The following is a 24,610-nucleotide window of genomic DNA, read 5'->3' as shown; positions in this document are numbered from 1 at the left end:
GTCAGGGGTGGCATGAGGAAACTCATCCACCTTGATCTTCAGCAGGGCCAAGCAACGGGTTGCCCTCATCCTGTGCGAGGTAGGCAAGAATTGATCCCACTGCTGGAATCTGGGTAACAAACCCTGGATAAGGTGGGCATGAGCAGTTGCCAGTGCCTTGGAGCCAGCTGCCTGAGCCCTGGGTGGACAGGATGAATAGCCATCACTGTGACTGGGTGGCTCAAGCCCCAAATGAGGTGGGCATGATGGGTGGTGCAGAAGGTTGCCTGCTTCTTTCCCCCCTGCCTTTAGGGGAGATGCAGCTACCCTGGTTGCCCATTGTCTAAAACGTCCCTGATCATTCAGAACCACTGGAATGTACTTTGAAAAGTTTTGCAGAATTAAGAGTGAGCTTCCAAATCCATCATGCTCCATGAGAACCCAAAAAGCAACTGCTGGCATACCAGGAATTCCTGGATGGCAAAGAGAAGATAAGAAGACTGCCATCTCGCTCCATTAGAAACTTGACCATGCTAAGGTGGGAATTTGACCAGCCTTTGCCAGCCACTCACGTGGGCTTCATAAAATGCAATTCTGGGTCATTTGCAGAATAATAGGAGGCAAAAAAGCAGAAGAATAAGCAGAAATCGGGACACTCACCCTGACTGCACTTTAAGCACAAAGGTATAATGGTTGGTAAACCAATGAAGATGTTCACAGCAGCAAGATATATTAAGAGTGCAAAGAACCTCAAGAGAGAAACTGATCTATTCATGTATTTAAGGCTCTTAAATTATTATTCATAATGTTTCTGCTCTATCAATATGCCTTTTACCACAGTGCCCTCTTCTAACAAAAGAGACCTTGGTGATACCGGTCTTTAATTAATAAATTCTTACATTTTATTTGTACTGTTTACCTTAATTCCTAGAGTGCAGAGGACAACAATCCCCAAAAGCCATATTTAAAAGGTATTTTAAAGCTTCCCCAAGCCCAACACATTTTAAGCAGGAGAGAGAAATAATTTCTTTCTGTGGGCAGTGGAGAAGAAATATGCTGGTGGGTAGTGTAAATTATTGCAAGGCATTGAATTCATTGTCTATAACTTTAAAAAGGCTTGCAGAGAGATAGAGCCCATTCTTTGTATGCAATACTATAAAACACATATCCTTACCATTTTCATTTTCATTAGAGTCTTCTTGTGCTTCCTGTATACAGAATATTTTTTTGTAGTAAACACAGAGGTCTATCTCTGGCAGTTGATCTACTACAGCAGAGACAATTTCAACAGATCCAGGACTGGAATTGGTTTCTTGGACCTGACCCAACAAAGAATACATGCAAAAAGCACTTCAAGATCAGGGCAAAATAGCCATCTCCTTGTTCAACAGAGATACTTTTCAGAGCTGGCTTGTTATATCTCAAAGTGCTTGCTTTTTGCTAAACATAAAACAACCATTCAATTTTCACTTGATTCTAGGAAACTGCTCCAGGAAAATCCTGTTATTGTGCCACTGTTCTTCTTAGCATGCAATTGTTGAAATGGGTTGCCTTCCCCTCACTGCACTATGGGAGAGGTTTTCCCCCAGACTTTTTAAAAAAATGGCACCATTAAAAAAATCTATCGTTATTTTCTCTGAATTCCCAGGTTTAATATTTTTTTTAAAGTCCATATCTCTTTTTGTTCTGGAGATATAAGGGGTGCAGCTGGGAGTTTAGAGAAGCTAGTAGCCTGGTTAAAAGATTAGTGCACATTAGTGCATTAGCAGTTGCTGGAAATGCAAAAGCCTTCCCGTGGCAAGAGGAAATGGTACTGCCTGGGATGAAGCAGGGAAAGTGCAGGAAAACCCCGCCACGTGGAAGAAGCCATCGTAGCGAGAATCCGTACGTTAATATCAGTAGGGTGATAGGAAATAGTAGATTAATTACATTTTGTTATGTCTTTCTTGTATGAAATGGAGTGTGTTTCTGCCAATATTCCACTGTTTTTCTACATTTTCATAGTGACGTTGTTTCTGGTTTGCAACAATTTCCTTGCTTATTTACTAGATAGCATAAAACTTTGATTTCCTGTTTAATTATTGTCTTTTCTTCTCTGGGAAATAGCCCTCTTTAGCTCTTAAAGCACCAGCATAAATCTGAGACCTTGGAATACCTCTGACAATAAAAATCTGGGTAGTAAAGTTATTTGAGTTTGCACTTGTATGTACTCAGGGCCAAGCTACAAGTGACAAATGACACTTGAACAGCAAGTGTGTTTCTCCCTGTTCACTTGCCCTCCACTCAATCCACCTGCCAGGCAAGTGTCTTTCGTCATGTGTAGCTTGGCCCTCAGATGACCCATCCTAGTGTCAGAAGGATAGACCATTTGGGTAACATCATAGACAATTAAATCAGTTACAAATCATATACATCAGTTATACATAAATACATTGTTTTAAAAATAATATTGCCATTTGGTATTTTTCTAAGTAGTCCTTAGTGACATTAATGGAAGATGATCTATTTCGATCAGCAGTGTTTTGGTGCAGGCAAAGTTTTGAAAAAATCTGTTGCAATCCTGGCAGGCATTTAGGTTGTTCGGTGCTGAACTCAACATACTAGTTGGACCACAAGGACTAATGATTTTGAGCCATTTTCTGAACATGCCCTCAACTTGAGTAGAAAAACAGTATATCCTTTTAAACGATGCATTACCAACATATAAAATCTTCCCAATTTTCAGTGGTCAGAATGTGAGTCATGATCATTGATCATCTTGGCCATTGGCTAGAAAATATTAACTTAATGACTAGTGCTGAAGTATTTCTTTAATTATTGTCATTGATTTGCCTTCCCTAGAGAGCCGCATAGACTATTCCAAAGCCCCTCCCCTCCCCACAGCATTCCTTAAAGAAACAAAAGATATGTTTAAATGAGGAATTCATATAGCTTCCTGTCATCTGATCCATCGTATTTTACAAATCTGATCAAAAGAATCTTTCAAGTTTGGCAGTCCGTATGAAAACTGAAGCAAAAATAAAGGACAACTGGTTGCAGAGGTAACTATTAATAGGTAAGTTCTGAAATAATTTTTTTCTTATAGGAAGACTTTGGAATGATTCCCAAGAAGAGAAAAACTTCACAGAAAATGCTATATAAAAATGGAAAATCCATTTTTTTATCAAGAAATATTTATAAGGGCCCTGCGATCCTCCAGTTCTTTGCTATATATCTTTTCCTGGGGGGAAAACCCACCTCAGCCGGATTTTCCAGTCCTTATCCAGCAATTCATCTGGACTTAGTCTCAGACATAGACTTGGAACATGTGAAGTAATAGTACTAAGACAGTGGCCATGATCCAGCCCAGCTAGGTACACTGAGACCTTTGAAACAAGGATGCTGCAAACACTGTAATGGACAAGTGCAGGAGGTAAGCAGGCCGTGTTCAACTCCTGTGATGGCTTGTTGCCTGAGCCTCAAACCTGTTTGCCTCAAACCCACCTCAAGCAACTGCCAAACAGCATGTAGCAGGATGGTGGAAAGCCAAGGGGGGCTGCAGAGTGGCCATACCTTGTTCATCCGAGCAGGCCACTTCTCTCTATGGTACAATGTAGTGCAAGAGCTCATTATGCTGTACAACACTGTACAAAAGGAGGAGCCTCACAAACATGGTTGGGCCCTTAGCAAGTCACAGAACATCCCATGGACGGATCAGCTCCCGGTTTGTGACTTGTGGGTGGGGAGTGAGCTAAGCCAGCTGATGTTCAAGCATCCCTCTTTTGAAATAAAGAGATATGTCTGACTTGATGTTGGGTTGTTACCAGTGTACACACATTTTAGGCATGTGCAGGACAAACATAGGTAGAGAAGTAGTAAGCTCTGGTGTGCAGACTCTGCCCTGCTTAAGACTGAGTGCACAGACCCCAACCCCTACTGTCTACACAAATTCATCACAAATTGGACATTGAGCTGCATGCATACAGATATCTCTACAACTGATACCAAGGCATTCCTGACTACAGAGACAGACATATACATGTATGAGCTGTTGGACCATAGGTTCAATAGCCACATTGTGGTGACTGCATGCAGATGGGGATAGGGGTAGTGCATTCAATCGCATTCTTCCAGGGCCCCTGGAAGTGTTTTTAGTTTGGAGATCTTAAAATGAACAGGACGTGACCACCACAGGCTGGCACCTGGGAACCCTGCCTAGGGGCCAAACAGGTGGGGGGGGCATGCAGAGAGCGGAGACGTAACTGCATGCACATCTGCAACACTGGAAAATGGCAGTTCAGCCATGATATGGAAGCAACAGGTCACGCCGGGGCCAATTCTGTAAAAATCAGCCCCAAACTTAATGTGACTTCATTTCCAGTAGTGCAGGTGGGCATGTGCACATTTTGTACATGTGCCACAGGACTACCTCCCCCATTTCACAATGCCTCCCCCCCCCCCGACATCAAGGTGAATGGCGGCAGGGGAGGAGGCTGCTGGAGGCTGGGGGCAGAGAATCCCCCGCTACAACAGAGGACCCAGGAAGCCTGCTGACATCTGAGTAAACAGGATCCAGCAGTTAAATGATAAACCTGTACTATTCCAAAAGGTCCAGTTAAATTAAAATTACATTTGAATAGGCTCATTTGGGGAGGGGTGTCTTTTTCTTTTGGTTAATTTACAAAGCAATCATTTTTGGCACATCTGGGGACTTCTTCAAGTAAGTGGAGAGTGGCCTAGTTTTATTGCCTTTGTGATTGGTGTGGGAATAAGCTGCCAAGTCCAGCCTGAGAAATTCATGGAGGTTTGGAGAAGGTCTTTGTGTAAGGTGGACTTTGGGGAAGGGAGTGAGCTCAGCAAGGATATGTTGCCATTGTCCATTCCCCAAAGCTGCCATTTTGTCCAAGAGAACCAATCTCTGAACACTAGAGATCAGTTGTAAATCTGGGAGAATACTAGGCCCCACTGGGAATCATCCACTTTAATATTAAGTTAATGACAACAGAAGAACTAGAAACTCACTGCTCATAATTAGTTCTCTACACTCTCATCTTTTCTGCTTCCCACTCCCCACTCATAATTTTTCCTCAACTCATTCTGGCTCCTCCTTCCACAGCTAAGCTCTACTCCCAAGGCACAGTGAAGAAGGCTCTGCAGACTGCTGCTGGGTTCTAGAGAACATGTGACTCCTCTCTCCTTTGTCAGTCAGATGTAGAGATGTGCACGAACCACAAAAAAACCCTAACCATGAGCTTTGTGGTTCGTGGGTTTTCCTGAATCAGGAACCATAAACTGGCATGAACTGGGGCAAGTTTACAAACCAGTTCATGGTTCGTGGTTCATGAGATTTAAATGTCCCTTTCCGGCTGCTTAGCTGCAGCAGGGAAAGGGGCCTTTGACAGTTTAAAGGGCCCTTTCCTGCCTTGCAAGTGGCAGGTGGCAGGATCCCCCTGCCACCTGCTGGCTGTTAGTTTAAAGGGACCGGCTGCTTGCAAGTGGCAGGGCCCTTTAAACTGCCCAAACCCCAGCCCCAGCCCCACACTTACCTTGCCCTGTGGGCCCACAGCGTCTTTCCCCTCCTCCCACGAGGGGTGGGAAGGCCATTTTTGGCCTCTTCTGCCGCTGCGTGGGCCCGTAGGGTGGCGGAGGAGGCCAAATATGGCCTTCCTGCCCATCAAATGGCTAGGGGTGGGGTGGGGGCTGGAGTTTGGGCAGTTTAAAGGCCCTGCAGCTTGCAAGCAGCAGATTCCTTTAAACTATCAGCTGGCAGGCAGCAGGGGGGATCCCATAAAAAGTTTATATGGCCATTTGCCATTTAAACTGCCCCTTTATAACCCAAACAAACCAGTAGACCAGTTCGTGGAAGTTCGTGTGAACCACTGGTTTGTAAACCACTTGGTTCATGAGTTTTTTGGGCTTGTAATTTGATTCGTGCCCATCTCTAGTCAGATGTGACTAGACCAGCAGTCTTTTTTGTCTGATCACCCTAGGGGAGGTTCAGCATCTACTAGAAATCTTGGCAGCAGGATGGGGGAGTTCCCCACCTCTTCCCCACTCTATTTTCAGGCCCCCTCTATGCATCTTGCCATGATTGCAGTTAGGTCATGTGTACAGAACTAATGCATTTCAGGCCTGCTCCTCTCCCCTGCCTCAGCTGATCTGCAACCACAACCAACACCTCTGTATCTAAAATTATGGGAAAGATAGATCAAAGGGTAGATTTCCAGGCAGGACTGCACTTGTATCATTTTCAGGACCCGTGCACTGAAATTTTCCATTTTGAAACCAACATTTTCAGTGTATATTATTCTAGGAATATCCTCCTTCACTCACAGAAGGAGAAATCAATAATAGAACTAGACTTATCATATTACAAAAATAGAGTTCAGTTTGGAATATATCCTTCTACAGCTGACTTTTTGAACAACGGCTCTGAGGACCAAATTTCCCAAATTGTGCAATTACCAGTATTGATTGTACTAATCTCACACTGTGTAATCCACCTTGAGTCTCAGTGAGAAAGGCAGACTATAAATGGTATTAACAACAACAATAACAATATAAGAACATATAATATAATAACAATATTAAAAAGAGCTACTCCAAAGCAGACTAATTTATTCTGGTTGAGCAAATTTTGAGCAATGGATTTTAAATTTCACTTTGAAGAGAATGAAATACATTTGTCTGATCAGGAACCCTTCCTCTTCTACTGCAAAATCCCTGACATTGCAGCAGTTTTGTATACTCTCTGCTCACACGTGTAACTGACAGTCCTTTAGGAGCAGCTACTGACCCTGTAATCAGAGGTACCCTAAAATGCTCCCAAGACTCTCTTATCGCTGCCCGTGCAGCCCATTGGACAAACCTGTCCATCAGTATTAAACTTCTCATGTAGTTCTGAGTAACATATTATGAAGCCAAATGATCTTAAAAATGTACTTTGAGGATTCTACCTATAGGGTAAAATCCACGAGTAGTAATTGCTATACATGTGTTGTTGAAATAAATGTGCACTGGCATAACCCCTTTTCAATTCAATGGATGTTCACAAAGATACCCCAGAAATGACAGAAGGGGTGAGGCATACAGTCAAGCCAATTGCAATACATGTCTCACACTTGTCCTCCAGCCACACAAAGATACTCATTAAGCAAGGTCAAGAAGAAGCTTCAGCCTCCAATAGCAACTGTCCAGGCTTCTGTAGAGAGAATTACCTCACCCTTGAATGAAATAGCTTTCCACAGTACAATGTTCAATTAAGAAATATAAATGTCCCTCTGCCTCAGGGTTCCACTTACCTCTTCCAGTGAAGCCATTTTTAAAAGCAATGCTGGTTTCTCTTTTCATTATAAAAGTTTGCCAACTAAAAATCATATAGTCTGCTTCTGAAATATTTTCATTGAGCCATCCAGAATTGCTAGCTGAATCATTGTAGCAGAAGGCATTATTACTGGCGTCGATGTAATTTAACCTGTCCATAGATATCAAGTAGCCTAGACTGGCATCACTCCAAAGGCCAGGAAGGTAAAAAGGCAGCAATTCCTTTAATTAACATTGGTTAGAGAAAGTAACATGGTATTTGCAAACATTTCAAAAATTTCTGTCAAAACAATATGATGGGCATGTTTTTCTTTGTGTCCAGAAGAGATCACATTAGTTTGGTTAGACAGCTTCTCTTCATTTATCAGAAGGGGCTCCCTGAGGTGTAACAACAGTCATCTTAAAAGATGGTCCCTAGATAAAGACCACATTTCAGTAACAGAGGAGAAGCTTCCTTCTAGAAATACTGAAAACAGAGCAGTGTGTAAATTTCATCTGCCTGTAAACTTAGAAGAGATATTTTCTGATATATGTTAAGATTCAGTGAGAACATTTCATAAACAAGAAAAGCTTTCTGTAACAGCACTAAGATTATCTTGAAGGGTGAAGGGGGTGCTGCATCCAGTACCTGGTGATGCACATGTGGTATTCCATCCACCAGTTAATACCCTTCCCCAGCCCTGCTCTCTGTGCCCGCACCTGCAGAGATGAAGCGGGTGGTGACCAGAGATAGGGCTTTTTCACTAGTGGCATCTTGCCTGTGGAATGTCCTCTCTCTTGAGGCTTGCCTGGCACCTCCTTAACTGTCCTTTCAGTGCCAGATAAAAAAATTGTTATTTTTATTTAAAGCTTTTAACCAAGTTGATTGATCAGGTTAGCACATCCTTCAGGGTCTTTAAAATTAAACCCATTTGCTCCATGTGTGTGAAACTTGGGGGGAGGGAGAGATCAGAAATTAATGCACTGGTTTAATAGTTACTGCAGTCTTTGCCATCTCCAATTTTTGGAATTCAGAGGTAGATTGAGCATTTCCAGTCCGTGGGCCATTGTTTTGTTTTCTATATCTCTTGGCATATTCTTCTTAAGATTGTGATGGATTCAGTTTCTGTAGCTTGAAATAGCTCTAGAGACATCTCATTCTTATCTAGAGATATCTAGAGATACCTCGCTCTTGTGGAAAGAAAGGGAGGAAGGAAGTATGGTAGATGCATAACAGGGAACTCTTTCCCCTACTAACCCAAAGTCTTGCCATATAAATCTTGTCATATAAGTCCCATCAACGTTCAGTTCTAAGTTTCCTACTCAGCCCTTCCTTGAAACTTGTAGCCAGAGGCCTTTCAAAACTGTTTTCTGTGTCAAGCATGATGAGGCTCTCACTAAGCCACCAAAGAAACATCTGAACATTCATGTTCACCCAGGTACTTCTTTGGATAAATTAAACCTTGATTTGGGAAATGCAGATTTAATTAGATGATTGTCACTGAAATATTCACTGTATAGACAATTCAGATGGTGATCTTTAGTTTACATTGGATCTACCACCTCCAGCTAGTACATTGAAAATGTTACACTCACTTTTTCCCTTCCAGCCTTCTTACAGTAATAATTCTAAGAACCACAAGTTGGTGTAAAAACAGGATATCAGCTTGTGTCAAGCAGATCACAGGAGGTTTTGAGGTTTAGTTTTTTATCTGCAGACTCTGTCTCTTTAATTTTGGCTACATGCATTCACAGAAGAGAAAAGAAGAGATGGCGGAGGCAGAGACAACACTATATGCCAGGATCTTGAACAAGTACAAAACCAGAAGTAACCAGTCCCAGTCCTTACTGGAGCCTCTCTTGGTCACTGGAGTCCCTGCACATACAGCGTAAGTACTTCTTTTACTATCATAGTCAAAAATTATCTCCTGTTTATAAAGGTCCAAATCCTAAAAAGCCCTCTGGAAACATGAATATTTCATTTCTAGTATCTCATTTGGTATGACACTTAATTCTGCTCTTGGGTATCTCAAAAGGATGCTAGATCTTTTCCCCTTGCGAATAGGATTGGAAGAAATTCTTCAGGGACTTTTTAAAGTCTACACATATTACACTGAAATAGACCTGAACATTGCATTTGCAGCTTGTTTCAGATTACTATAACTAAAATCCTGGAGGGGACAAGAATTGAGGGGTAAGGGTGGAAGCCTAGTAGTAACTAGCAAAAGCAACACAGAATACTTGGATCTTCCAGGGGATCTTTGGGAAGCTTATCATGCTTGATGGTGACAATGATTAGGTCAGAGATGCCAGATCCAGGATTTGGAGGGCTCTCAGGTAAGGCACCTTCAGTAGTAACTACTACCATTACTGCCACCCACTTCCTCTGAGCTTTATCTATTTCCAGGGAAGGTAAAGGGGATGCAAAATAGCAGGAAACTGGTAATGCTCTTTCTCCTTCTTGCTTCTGTCACTGCCAGATAACTGGCACTGCTAGAAGATGTGTGAACAGGTGGTAATGGTGAGCAGCAGAGTCAGGAGGCTCTAGAAGTTGGCAGCCCCCACCCCCACCCCCGCTGATATCTGGGGCCTCAGAAGTTGCCCAGCCATATATTTCCATGATGCTAGCCCAGATTATTATTTTTATAGCTCCAATAACTCACTGCATTATAAAAAGAATTTTAAAAGACAAGTCTGAACCACAGGTTTACAATCTAAGTAATCTAACAAATGCTGTGTTGTTTCACCCCTGACCCACCCAACCTTAATCAACATCAGTGGAGATGTCTTCCAAGGAAGAACTAGCAGAAACAATTTTGCGAGTGATTTAATGTCCTGTAGCTGTACAGTGTGGGACTGAAGAGCAAAAGAAAGTACAACTTAGCTTGCTAAGGATAACAGTGGACCTGTTTTCCATAAAAATCCAAAGAACACTGATCTGTGTCCATGCAGAAGTAGGCCAAGCAGAAAATGTCTTTTCCTGCACAACAGTCAATTGAGTTGCATCCACATTAACCTCTTCCACAATTTGGTTCCCAAACTATGACATCACAATGTCTGTGTCAACGGATTATGATAGCTTGGACCTCTAATGTTAATGTGCCAAATTCAGGATCTTAAATTATGTTCTGTTCTTTACTGAACTTTTTATAAGGGACTTTGGTAACTTGCATATTATAAGTGTTAAATTATATGCTCACACTCAGACAATTTTACACTGGGAACACATATGGTATGTAAACTGGAAACTCATAGATTTGTTACACTTGTAATTATCCTGCTCCATAACACAACATGAAATAATGGAACAGGTAAAGCATTTCCTTGCATTCAGATAAAATGATGTAAAACGCTTTACCTCCTTCCTTCTGTGTGTCAGTCTGCTATTAATGACACGAACTCAGGGCCAGAAAAAAAGATGGCAACTCACCATATGAATGTGCCGCAATTGTATTAATTATGTGTATCTGATAAGACTACAGCTTGTATGTTTGTGTATTTTACTAGCATGCTTGCAGTCAGAATATAAAAGGTGCCCCAATTAATCAAACCACGAATTTTGTAAAAGACTGAAGTCTATTTTGATTATAGCTACTTACAAAAAAATCCATAAGCAAATGTATAATTAGTTAACCACTTGATTAATCAATTCAAAACTGTGGCTTTCATAGTATTTAAAGAATGGAAAAGTGAACAACTTGCCAAAAACAGAACACAAGAAGAATTATTTTCCATATCAGAATCTAAATTTAGCCAGTCTTGTTGCATTCAGAAATCTTCTACTAAGCTGAATGTCTGGAAGGAAAACATACACTTGAAATGTGATTGTGGATTTCTTTTTAACAGTGAGTTCATTGCACTTTCCTTAGGCTAAAGGCTTTGGCAGCTACTGGGCAAAAAACTGTAGAAGAAGCAGCAAAATGGTGAGTGTGGAGGAGCAGTACTATAATTTGGATCCATCACAATAATTGCTCAGATTTTTTTACTCTGTTGAGTCTGACATCAATGGAAATGATACTCCAAGACAGCACCAGACTTCATTTGAATATTTATATACTCTGCCTTCCTTTCAACACAGTCAGGAACCAAGGCTGGTAACAATAGCAATAAATATAAAGTAAAAATAACCATTATAAAAACCATTACCACCCAACACTGAAACAGAAAATTAAAACAGATAAACCAGAAACCTCATCTGTAAGTTTCAAACTGCCCCATAAGTTCTCTTAAACAGATCCATTTTAAAATCTTGCCAGAAGGCCTCGGGGATTATAGGGTTGCTAGTTCCAGGTTGGGAACTTAAGGGGATGCTGCCCGAAAAGGAAAGGATTTGGGGAGGGGGGACCACAGCAGGTTATAATATAGAGTCTACCGTCCAACATTGCCATTTTCTCCAGGGAAACCAGTCTTTGTGGCCTGGAGATCAGTTGTAATTCCAGGAGATCTCCAGCTACCACCTGGAAGCTGGCAACCCAGGTAACTACCTACCTTACCCTTTCTGGGAAATGGGGCAGCAACAGAAAAGACTATAGAGGATGACATTCTTGAGAATTAGGGGACTGCTAAGAGACCCTGTTGTTTGAGCCATTTTGAATCTTTATTGACTTTTGCTGTTGCTCTCTTGATTTCAGGTTGCATTCCCATTGCAACGATCCTTCTTTGGATGATCCAATCCCTCAGGAATATGCCATTTATTTGTGCCCAACTGGGCCTTTGAATGACAAACTAATGGAATTCTGGAGAGAAACCAAACAACAATGTGGAAAAAACAAAGCCCATGAAATTTTCCCGCACATTACTCTGTCTGAATTCTTTACAGTGAGTCAAACTTGAATAATGTAATGATGACAACTGAAGTGATATTGGAGATTAATCATGAAAATAGATCTCTTTTTATTCATATTTTTTTATGTGCTGACCTTATGCAATACTCAGTGTAAACCAAGAAGGGCAGTCTTAGTAATTCTGGAACCCTGGATAATGGTCCAGGACAGAGCCCCAGAACCACTACCACAACTACCACCCTCCAGGGCCACCACCCACTGCTGCCAAGCAAGAGGTGGCCTTTACCCTGTGTGAGGTGGGCAAGAGCCATGGCACCATTGCTGGAAGCTGGCTGCCCGAGCCACAAACAGGACAAGCACAAGTAGCCATCACTGCAGAACCAAATACCTGAGACCCAGACAGTGCAGTTATAAGAGAGCCACTGCTGCGGAACTGGCTGCCTGCCCAAACCCCAGAAGAGCTTGGGGTCCAAATTGTCCCAGCGCAAAGCCTGAGAACATTCCCGGGGCCTGCGCAATTATGTCATTCCCAGAAATGACATCATTGTTCCACCCCAGGAGCATGCGTGCTTTGCACATGTGCAAGAAGGAAATGAAGGTAAGTGCTGCCCCCCCCATCAGGAGACCTGGCAACTCTAGCCACTGTAAATGGGAAGCCTGAGTCCTGGGGAGTCTAGAGGTAGGGGTAGGGGCATGAGGGGATGTGATGGCATTATGTCATTTCCAGGGAAACCCAGAAATGACATCATGCCTCTCTAGAGACCACCAGAAACTCGATGGTAAAACCATAACATTTCAGGTTAAGTTCTCTTTTCTGCCAGAGCAGCAGCAGACAGTGGGGGTTGCCAGCCTGAGGTCTCCCACACTGGGAGATCTGGCAATCCTGCTGACCCCTGAGGGCAAGGCTGAAGATACAAGATCTTCCGTGAGTAGCAAACATATAGCAAAATCTTAGTTTAATAAATTGCACAGTGCTAATATGTGAATAAATAACAAGTCTATAAATATCAAATATAACAATGCACCCATGATAAATATTACAATGTATCCAATAAATATTCACAAAATGTATCAATAAATATGTTCACATCCTATCAACTCTTAAAGTCAGAATTTCCAAGGAAATCCTTGGAAATAAAATAAAAGATAAAAAATCTTTTAACTCTTTGCAAAAAAGGTGCTTAAATGCAGTCGGGTGGAAATAAATATCAAGACTAAGTCAATGTCTTGTTCTGGAACCAGAATACAGGTAAGCATCCCTAATTTCATAGAAAAAGGGCTGCAGGAACTCATTAGCATAACTCATTAGCATATGCCACAGCCCTTGACATCACTGGAAGTGTGTCATTAGCATAATTGATTTGCATATGCCACACCCCCTGACATCACCTATCCTGGCCAAAATTGGGTCCAAAAGGGGCTGAAAATGGCCAAAAAGGGGCCCAAAATGGTCAGGATTGGGCCATTGCTGAGCAGGAGAGTAATCCAACACCCATCAGAGGCCCGATCCTGGCTGTTTTGGTACCAATCCTGGCTGTTTTGGGCCTGATCATGGCCATTTTGGGCCCGATCCTGGCCATTTTGGGCCCGAATTGGGCCCAAAATGGCTTAAAGGAGCCCAAAATGGCCAGGAGTGGGCCCAAAATGGCCGAGATTCAGTTGCTGCCAGATGAGGGAGTGTTCCCCCACCTGGCAGTGTCCCAATCTGGGCCGTTTTTGGCCCCAATTCAGGATGAAACCACCAGATCAAGGGCAAAAAGGGCCCAAAATGGCCATCTTGGGCACATTTGGGCCTGGATCGGGCCCAAAACAGCCCAGATCGGGTTGATGCCAGGCAGGGGAGGGGTCTGCCACCAGGCAACGACCCAATCCTGATGGTTTTGGCCCTGATCCTGGCTAAAACAGACCCCAAATGGCTGAAAATGGCCATTTGGGGCCCATTTGGGCCCAGATCAGGGTCGAAATGGCGGGCACTGAGTCAGTGCCGGGCAGGGGAGGCTTTCTCCACCCGGCACCAACCCAATCCCAGCTGTTTGGGCCCCAATCCTGGCAGAAATGGGCCCCAAATTGCCGAAAATCAGATGGACCACCTGTCATGTGACCTCTTGAGAGAACTGCCGGAACTGCATTCCTGAGTGTTCCCCCTCAAAATGAGCCCTGCAGGTAAGTATTCAATTCATTACTTCCCTTATACAGATATTCAGTTCTTCCAGAGACTTCACCCAAGTTCTCATCAATCACCAGGCTCACCATCTGATCCACAATGCCTGTGTCTCTACAAACTGCGCTCTAAGCCACTGCTATATCAAGTTCAGGATTAGATTATGATGATGATGATGACAATTTTTGATTTATATACCGCCCTTCAGGACAACTTAACACCTATTCAGAGTGGTTTACGAAGTATGTCATTATTATCCCCACAACAACAAACCCCCTGTGAGGTGGGTGAGACTGAGAGAGCTAGAAGCTGTGACTGACCAAAGGGCACTCAGCTGGCTTCAAGTGGAGGAGTGGGGAATCAAACCCAGTTCTCAAGATTAGAGTTCCATGCTCTTAACCAAACTGGCTCCATAATGTCCAACAGGATGCTAGCTCTACTCCTGTTTCAAAGTATCTTCTTCAGGGACGTCATGGATATATACAAACAATTTCAACACTGCAATGTACATTTTCTTTTGCAATGTTCCATGCAGTGAATGTGATGCGACACATTCTGTCTGCATTACATATATTAGCACTGTGCACTTTATGAACCTAAGATTTGGTATATGTTTGCTATCCACGGAAGATCTTGTACCTTCAGCCTTCAGCTGCTTATCTGTGGGGCTCTTTAATTACATGCGACACCTGAGGGCAGCCTGCTTGTCTTCTTTTCCATCCTGTATTGAGGCTGTGGTGACATGGGCAGTTGGAGGGCCCCTGTGTGCATCAGCTGCCTTAGTTGCCTATTGACTAAGACCACCCCTGAGGGTCAGCCCCAGAATTTCTATCCTACCACCTTACTAACTGAAATGTTGAAGCCCTCCTCCAGTCTAAGGAGCTTTCCTTCCACTTAAGGGGCTTTTCTCCAGGAGGAAGTCTCCTTAGGCTGGAGGAATTTCCTCTAGCCTAAGGTAGAGGACCACCCACTATGTCCAGTTTATGCTGTTTGCACCTTAAAACATATATCTTGTGCTATTTATGAAGCAGTCTGAAGCAGGAGACTTCTTTAAAGGCTTAAACATTCAACTGGTTTTCTTTCAGTGTGAAGACCAAAAGGTTGACAGCTTATATGAAGCTTTAAGGAGGGCTGGTGACAGATTTTCAATCTGTTTTCCATCAGTCATATCCCTATCACTACATGCATCCAGCAGCTACATTGGCTTTTTTGTTAGCGATGGGCCAGCAAACATCATCAAAGCATTTGCTGCAGCATTTGCCTCAGAGGCAACAACCTTAGCAGGTAACTCTGTTAATGTGCATCAAAAGAAGCCGTTGTCACTTTCAGATTTAGCCTGTTTCAAAGCTCCTGTTTATGCATCTATAACAAGAGGGCGTCGTCTTAATTTCAGCATCAGGAAAAAAAATCCTGCATGAAAATCCCCATTAAACATGAATTCATTTTGTTTGATATTAAAGGAAATCAGTCTGCCCCTTCTTGTGAGCACGTTGGAGCTTCCATGTGTGTATTAAAGGCACTAGACTGAAGCCATTATTCAGAATATTAAAACGAGAATAATCTTGTGAGCCCTCTGGTGGGGCACCATCTACCCCCTTGCCAGTCAGCTGTCCTGCCAGGGGCTCTGACAGGCCTCAGATAGAGGGGGTAAGGACTGGGTTACCTCACCGGGGTCCCTGGACTCCCTCCGAGAAAGCACCAACAGGTACTCAGTTGCCTGCCCTTGCTTGCGCTTGCACTCTCTCTTTCCTTCCTGGTGAGTGGGGATCCTTCCAGAGGGCACGCGGGGTGCCTGTGGCCATGAGGAAACTTCCCTGGTCTGGCAGGGTGGGCCCGGTGGTGGGATGGAGGTCTCATCTTGCAGTGTCATTTGATGGTTATTTTATTTGTAGATTGCCAAGTGAAACCTTCTACAAAGCAGCTCCATCTCACATTGGCCAACAAATTTTATCCTCATCATCAAAAGACTTTAGAAGAACTGGCCAAATCAATCAATCCTAAACAAAGCTGCACCTGGGTAGCGGCCCTATATGCTAGAGATATGCGTTTTGTACATTACCAGGTACATTACTAAAATATCTTTCTCTGTCTTTGAAGAATGGAGTAGGATTTATAAGTTTTGGAAATGTTTTTTTTTTTGTTCCAGGTGGTGGGGTGAATAATATCCTTTCTTTTGGTTTGGCTTCATGACACTCTTATCATTTTGTGAGCTGTGTGTTTTTAGAAAGCCATCAGTTCTGGTGCACAGGAAAAGCCTCCAATATCAATGTTCCTTAGAAGATTATTTAATGAAATATTTCTCAAATTTCTGGTGGCTATGGCACACTTTTTTCTGAATAAAGATTGGAGGCTTATTTCACATTTTCACCCAAAATATTTACTTTTAGTGCATGTGAGAGTACTATTTCTGGTATTTTTCCTGATTGGAAGGAGGCAAGTCTAGAGTACAGTCTCATGAAGAATTGCAATAAGTTGCCTCCTCTCAGGGTGAATAATTCTGTGTATGTCTGCATCAAAGGTGGGTGAATACAAGATTACCCACCCCAAGTGGAAGCTGATTGGAACAAATCCAGGCCAAAACAATATATTTTACAGAGATGCAACAGGCAACCTCTTCTTTGAGAATAAGCCCTTGGGGGAGGTCATTGATTATTACATTTATTATTTTGTATAGCATTCTAGCATTTTATTCATGGAGCCCTAATGTGACCAGCATATAGTTTGCAAATTACTGGTTTATTTCAAATTCACATCCAGTTAGTTTCAGAGACAGATTTTTATAATGAACTACCAATCTGACTCTTTTTTAAAAAACAGATATTAAGTTTTTTTAATTTCTTTATGTTAAGGAGATTTGCTCAACTTTTTAACAAACATCACTAGCAATGCATTAGAAGTATCTACCTTTCTCAAATGGAGATTTGATTTACCATTCATTTAGGAATATTTCAATTCTCAATAGCATTGTCCAGTATGCCAGAACCCAAGATGCAGATAAATTTGATGCAAACATTAACCATTTTGATTTTCATTGATCACTAATTTCCCAGTATAAGAGACAGAATTCCTTGATGAGATATCGCATGCATGCAATCAGACCATCATGTGGCAACTGCAATTATTCTCAAATGAACTGTGTGGCATGTGAATTGTCCCATTTTCTTCACAGACAGTCACAGAAACATGTCTGCACAAAGGTTTTTTTCTTGCTACAGGTACAATTTGCTAGTTGTTTTGCTGTGGCACATCTTTTCAATAAGTTCAGTTGAAATCAGTGAGGCTTTGACAAGATTGTGCTTATGACTTTCATTTCCATTGTTGAAATGAAAAGTTTGCTGCAAATGAAGTGAAAATGCAATGACATGAAAAGTTTGCAGAACTCTTTTGGCTTATTCCTGAATTTGACAAATGACGTTTCATTTTTATTCTCTTTACTAAATAATTGTTTTTACCAGATTTTGAGGGCACTATTCCAGTATAAACCTCAGAATATTGATGAATTGATGCTAAATGCTGGGGATTTTATATACGTTGACCGAACACAACAAAGTGAAGCTTGTGATGGCTGGGTGATTGGTATCTCCCACCGAACTGGATGCAGGGGATTTCTTCCTGAAAATTACACAGAGAAAGCCAATGAGTCAGATACTTGGGTCAAGCACAGGTTAGTATTACTCCAGTCTAGATTTCTTAATGGACCATGTGTGAACAGCTATACGTGTCGATGCATTTGTGTCTCTGTTAGTAAGAAACCAAGAGAGTCCTACTATCCTTCCCCAAGATCATTGGAGGGAGTGCAGGGGGGGATGTAATAAGTGGATAATTAGCCCTGTGTAAAAACCTCTTCATTATGATGGCAGTAATGTATGTATTCTGTAATTCTGTAGAAAAGCAGGAAAAACATGGTTTGGCACTGTGCAGAGTTCAGTATTATGAAAATATCTGCCTTTATCTTTTAAGAAGACAAGGTTCTAGTCCTTATGCTTCTAAAGACAAGGTTGAAATTTTCAAGGACAAAGAGCGAAACTACACAAGATGCCTGGATGTGGGTCAGGTCCTGCAAGATTCCCTGGGTAGTGTAGTCTTACCAAGAACAGCTGCTTGGTGCGATTATCCGTCAGGGGAAGAGTGATGGGAGGGATTCTCTCTCTGTCTCTTGCAAAAAGCCTCGGCTTGTGTTTTCCTCTGGGAGCTGGGGGACATAACAGGAGGCAAGAAATCCAAGGTGGCTTTTTGCAGGAGAGAGAAGAAGAGAAAGAATCCCCACCACTACCACTCCTCTCTCTAGCGGAGAATTCCATCTTGGATTCTCTCTCTCACAAAAAGCTGCCCTGGATTTTCTACCTCCTCTCTCTCTCTCTCTCTCTCTCTCCCTCTCTCTCTCTCTCTCACACACACACACACACACACACACACACACACACACGCACGTCTAGCAACTCGTGTAGCTTGGTTCAAATAAGGATACGTTAGGATCTCCAGTGGCCAAGGTATTTTGTGTGGCTCCTTGCAATTAGCTGAAGCAGAATAAATAATATGAAACAAACAGGCCTGCAATGTTTGACTGAGTAATGAATTAAAATATTACAAAATGTTTTTTAAGCCTTCATAATTAACTGGGCATGGTTTAGATATCCCCTTTCCATGCTTCCTCTTCTAAATTGACCCCTGCAATTCCCTTCTTTGCCTCCACCACCAGTTCAGCAAGCAGATGGAATAAAGGAGCTGGATGCAGACCTAGAAATGTCGAGTATCCTCTCACACCATTGCTGGGTCTTGCTTTGGCTTGGCTCAGCAAGATCAAAGTCAAAGCAAGACATAATCACACCAATGAGTCTGTGGAGCTGAATGCTGCAGATTCCCTTGAGAGTGGAAGTCAGAGGGAAAGTCAGAGGGAAAGCAAGTAGCTTTCAAGGAAAGATTTTATTTTCGCACAAAAACAATAAACGCGGCCCTGCAATGGTCTCTGAATAAAGACTACTTTAAGGACAAAGTGCTATTAGAGACCAGCTGGACATGTCTAGATGCTTACCTTCCCTCCCACATACAACTTGTATATTTTTCTCCTCATAAGGGAAATGGTCCTGTTAAAGGGTACCCCTGGAACATCCTGGCACCGGAAATCTGGAGACATAATAAAAAACACTGTTCACTGAATATCACTGAGTATGTGAAATAAGAATTGCTTCTATGGTCCTTGATGTGCTGTCAGTCCAAGGATTGCTGTAGGTTTTTTTAGTTATCTTTACAAAAGCTAGATTGCTGGATGCTAGCCAAGTTAGTCTCTTCCTAACAGAGTCTTGTGCTATCTTAAAGACTAAGGATTGGATCTCCAGTCAAAACACTGCTCAAGGAACAGATGTCTCCCACCTCTCTCTCTCTTCCGTATCTCCCTGTATCTCCAAAAGCTATTTCTGAGGGTCAGAGGACCACTGGAACAGTATGGGTTGCAAAGCAGGGGATACACTGCTAAGGTTGGAAATCCCTGAAAAATTCATATCCTAGGAGTAGAACTGGCCTTCACTCACAAAGAGCACCTTTGGCTCCTTCTTACTTTTTACTGTTCATCATTGGCACAAAACTTTCCCTTGCAGAGAATATGTATTCATCCCATCATCAGGACAACTGCCCAAGAATCAAACTGAACCTTGCACTAAATCAAAAGAGCAGACTCCAATGCCGAGAAATGTAGTCAAAATGCTTACTCTCCAGGTAACCAGCCTTTGAATGCCATACTCTTTGATATGTCCATAAAATAAAAAGGTGCATCCACAAGTAAATAGTTTATCTTTAAGTATGTAAAAAAGGGACACTATGTTTTCAGTGAAATTACCATAAAAGAAAGCAATTAGAACTCCAAATTGGTTAAGTAGAATGAATCCACATTGACTGATGTTATGCAACATATCTATATATGTAACATCACATCTGAGTTTTCAGCTGTTCATTTTTGGGTTTTTAATTTTTTTTTATATTTTACTAATACAAAACAAAAAATATAAAAGCAAACAAAAGGAGATAAAAGTAAAGCAGTGCTGGCTACAAAAACACTATTGTCAAATCTATACATAGGTATTTATAAAAGATTTCCAAATATCTAAAAGTAAGTCCATACGCAATTGCCTTCTGTGTGTGGTACATTCAAATGTTGATAAGTTTATAAGTGATTTATAGGAGGTGGGCTTTTGTCTTTCCAATGTTGAAGTATAAGTCTTTTAGCAACTGTAAGGGCACAGAGGGTCCATTACCATTGACCAAGAAACAGGCAAGTAGTTTAACAGCATATTCATATCTTCAAAAATAAATATGTCTTCTAACACAAAATTAATATGACTGATAACTTCCTCCCAAAAGGGCTGAATGACTAAACATGTCCAAAGCATATGCTTAGGAGATGCACCTTGTGAATTGTACCCACCAAGAGTTAGACACTGTGCTTAAACTGATGGTGTCCAATATACCCTAAACATCATTTTTTGCTGAATTAGTTACAACTTAAGATCCATAGTAGCAACAGGTATATGGCTTAAGGCATTATCCCATTGCATTGCATTACCCCATTGCATTATTCCATTCATTTTTAAGGCTTTGTGTATCATATTTATTAACAGACTTCAAATATTTATATAAAAATACTGTAGATTTCACTTTCTGTATTGATTCAATAAGAATCTCCCAAAGTGGGAGAAATTCTGAAGTACTCAAAGTTGCTGGACCATATTTGGACACCAACAAATGTTGCAATTGTAAATGTTGCCATTCAGTAGAAACTGGCAAATCCTATTTTGACCTCAGTTCGAAAAATGAGAAAAACTCCACATCATTACCTTATCAATTGATCTAAAGTACAAATTCCTTTATCTGTCCAAGCCTTCCATAAGAAAGATTTCTTTCCAATTTTTAAATTTGAATTTAACTGTAATGTTAGTTTAGCATGCAAGAATGGATCAAATTGATATCGTTGTGTTATGTGTCATTCTGTTGTTGGAGATTGTTGGAAGAACAAAATCCATTTTAACATAAGTAGACTCTAATGCATTCCACTTTAAAAGTGGTTCAAAAAAGAGGCCTCCAAGAGAGCTAAGATGGATACTCCAAGTAAGGGGAAAGATCCCAATAACTTGTACACGCTAATAATTATGCCTGATGATAAATACTAACGTCCGGAAAACCAAATCCTCCTTCATTAATTCAAAGTTGTATTCTCTTTAAAGAAATCCTAGGTGGTGTTGAACCCATATAAATTTCTAAAACAAATTATTAATTTTATGAATATATCTACAAGGTATATAAAAAGAGATTGTATACATAACATATATAATTCAAGGTATAATATTCATTTTGAGTGTATTTACTTTACCCCATAATGACAACTTTAGGGTTACCCATCTATCCAAATCCAAGAATATATCCAAGATCAGCTTATTAAAATTCAATGAAAACATGTACTTAATATTCCTTGGGATCAATATTCCAAGATAAGTAATAGCATCTGGGCACCCTTGACAATGTCCCTCAGTAATTACAACTATTCATCATGGAAACTAATGGAACATCCAGGTTCAAAAGCAGTGCATATCTGTTTGCCAGATGCAGTGGCAGTAGCCTACGGCAAACCTTTTTCTGAGATTCCCAAGGACATTTAGGGCCAAGCTACAAGTGACGAATGACACTTGAACGGCAAGTGAATTGAGTGGAGGGCAAGTGAACAGGGAGAAATACACTTGCCGTTCAAGTGTCATTCGTCACTTGTAGCTTGGCCCTTAGTCAATTTCTGCTGGAGAAAGAATGCTGTATTAGATAGTCTGATTCAACAAAGCAGTTTTAACATTCTTATAATGAACAGAGCTCACTCTGCCATCAGATACAGTAATCCCCAATGGATCTTATCAAAAGCTATGCCAGCATAATAACCCAGAACATGAAGCTACATAATTATCACAATGACATGAATGCTGCTGGCCACATGTAAATTCCATTGCTGCTCATTTAGACTTCTGATTATCTAAAGAGTGGATTATTTTAATAAGCAGAACTGTCATGTAATTTCTTTCAGCTTTCTACAAAAACTTCCAGTCGAAGAGGACTATTGGTGATGCGCCATGGAGAAAGGGTAGATCAGGTGTTTGGGAAGTCTTGGCTACAGCAGTGTTTTAGTGCAGATGGTAAGGCTGGGGAATCTGAACAACAAACCGAACTTAAAAGTTGAAGTATATAATGGTAACAATGCACACAAAAATGATTGCTTCTACTTGCTTCCCAAAAATGCCACTAGGAAGGGAAATGATCTTCCAGTTCAAGTCCCCCTAATTAGCTTTCTGCTTGAAATAGGGCCACGATGAATAAAGGATCACACTTTTGAATTATTCATCATTTTTCAGATCATGATTCCTCAGCTAACATGGGATAAAATGTGCATTTTGGAAATGAATGAGATTATAGTGGTAGTCATTGTATTTTAAGCTCATTGAAAGACATTGGAGTGGGTGCTCTTTGCCATGAATGCTTTTGCATCAATAGTGAAGCATTCTGTTTTTTTACAGGCAAATATTATCGGCCAGACCTCAATTTTCCTCCTACTCTACCATACTGCAAAGACAGCATTAAAAACTTTGAATGGGATCCTCCTTTAACATGCTGTGGGATATTCCAGTCAAGACTCATAGGTAAGCTATTCAAGGAGGCAGAGAGAATTACTGGGATACTCTTGAGTTTATATAAATGATACAACCGTCAGGGGTCCCCCACCATAATTCACCTTTTCAGAGTGCTTTGCTGTTGGGTGTAGCTCCAAGCACTGCAAAGGTGGAGGAGGGAGATCAGACTTGCCTCCCATGTAATTTTTGCCACCTGAAACAACCATTGGTGGTACTGTTTGCCCCTTCCGTGGGCTCCACAAGTCCTGGGATCATGTGCAGGGGCTTCAAACATCTTAGCACAAAGCAAGAGTTTGTTTGCAGGGATATCAGTTCCCCAGTATTCAACTGGTAATTTATTCCCACCCACCGACCCCCACTCAGGAGGCTTCTTTTTTTCATTTTTATTAAAATTATGAAAAATAGTGGAATGTGGCTTTCCAAGTGCTGGGGAGCCTATGACTTTGTGATTTGTAGGGGAAGAATGTGTCAGGAAGTTCTAGATCTCCCTGCCATCCTTAGCTCCCTCATGTAGCACCTGTATACTTCAGAGAGAAAGAGAAAATGAGTCTGTGAGAACACAAAGGATGCTTGCTCTGTAGTGGCACCCACAGTATGGAAGACCCTTCCTAATAGGCCGCATCTGACCCCTGTATTGATGTTTTAGGAACTTTTTCAAGAGTGCTTCCCACTGTGTGATTGTGTTTGTTTTATTGGTTGGATGTTTAAATTTTGTTCTTTTATTGATGACATTTTTATGAATTTGGGGGTTTTATTTTATTTAGTTTTTGTACACAGCTGTAGGTGCCTTTTTTCAGTGGAGGATGCAGCTTATAAATGTTTTTACTACCTTAGAGGATAACATCTGCTGTACAGAAGCACTCCTTGACCTTCTTAAAAGAAAAGTAAAAGCAGTGCCTTGCCATTTTGTTACCCTCTAGTGATTTATAAAAGGGGCATTATTTAGTGTTTGGAGACTTTGTACTTCATATCCCACCTTCTCTCCATCCTCATGGAACTCAAAGACAGCATCCTGTCTAGCCACTAATAAAATCCAGAGCCGCTGGGTTTCAACAAAGAGGCTTCGGGCAAACAGCAATATGGTTATCCACTTGCAGCAATTATGTTTTTTCCTTCCTTCCAGGTTAATTCATATGGGCTGGGAAATAAGAATCACCTTTGAAGCAAGATTTGGAGTATTATTTTCCTCCCACACAAGTACCACAACATCTAGATAGGCCACCTGGATAGGTCATCTGCTAAGTTGACTAAAAAAGCAGGTTAGGAAAGGGAATGTGGCATTCTTTTTCCATAACCACCAAGTCCCCACATCATTTAGTCCAGTTTTGATTACAGATGCTTTACTGTCATAGTGTACTTTCCCAAAGAAAACACTTTTCTGTAAAGGAATTAAATGTTCTGCAGCAAATCCCTGCCATAACACTGCCTCACCTAACTCAGTTTGTACATGGGTATTTAGGCATTCGTACTTTGCCTCAAATATCCTGGCTGGTAAAGTGCTATTATGAAGCCAAGCAACACAGTGAAAAATAATGTTATGTTTTACACATATAGAACTAATATGCACCATACTGCCAGTTTGGTGTAGTGGTTAAGAATGGCAGGACTCTAATCTGGAGAATCAGGTTTAATTCCCTACTCCTCCACTTGAAGCCAGCTGGGTAACCATGGGTCAGTCACAGCTCCCCCAGAGCTCAATCAATCCCACCCACCTCACAGGGCGATTGTTGTGAGGATAATAATAACTC

General features: G+C 41.5%; 2 protein-coding genes across 2 annotated transcripts in view; one reads left to right on the top strand and one right to left on the bottom strand.

Moving 5' to 3' along the window:
* The window catches only part of TMPRSS3 (transmembrane serine protease 3), a 32,234-nt gene extending 24,957 nt beyond the window's left edge, over positions 1 to 7,277 (bottom strand). Inside the window, 2 exon segments of the mRNA XM_054974403.1 lie at positions 1,142 to 1,298; positions 7,260 to 7,277. Of these exon segments, the coding sequence (XP_054830378.1) occupies positions 1,142 to 1,298; positions 7,260 to 7,277 (175 nt within the window).
* Positions 7,278 to 9,030: 1,753 nt separating this feature from the next.
* UBASH3A (ubiquitin associated and SH3 domain containing A) overlaps positions 9,031 to 24,610 on the top strand; it is a 29,023-nt gene continuing 13,443 nt past the window's right edge. The window contains exons 1-9 of the mRNA XM_054973393.1: positions 9,031 to 9,149; positions 11,130 to 11,183; positions 11,892 to 12,078; positions 15,291 to 15,489; positions 16,098 to 16,267; positions 17,661 to 17,869; positions 19,800 to 19,917; positions 22,262 to 22,370; positions 22,749 to 22,871. Of these exons, the coding sequence (XP_054829368.1) occupies positions 9,031 to 9,149; positions 11,130 to 11,183; positions 11,892 to 12,078; positions 15,291 to 15,489; positions 16,098 to 16,267; positions 17,661 to 17,869; positions 19,800 to 19,917; positions 22,262 to 22,370; positions 22,749 to 22,871 (1,288 nt within the window). The remainder of the gene's footprint in view (positions 9,150 to 11,129; positions 11,184 to 11,891; positions 12,079 to 15,290; positions 15,490 to 16,097; positions 16,268 to 17,660; positions 17,870 to 19,799; positions 19,918 to 22,261; positions 22,371 to 22,748; positions 22,872 to 24,610) is intronic.

Source organism: Eublepharis macularius, chromosome 3, assembly GCF_028583425.1.
Source record: "Eublepharis macularius isolate TG4126 chromosome 3, MPM_Emac_v1.0, whole genome shotgun sequence".
Classification (NCBI taxonomy): domain Eukaryota; kingdom Metazoa; phylum Chordata; class Lepidosauria; order Squamata; family Eublepharidae; genus Eublepharis; species Eublepharis macularius.
The sequence above is the reverse complement of the archived record's forward strand: the minus strand, read 5'-3'. Positions and strand labels throughout refer to the sequence as shown.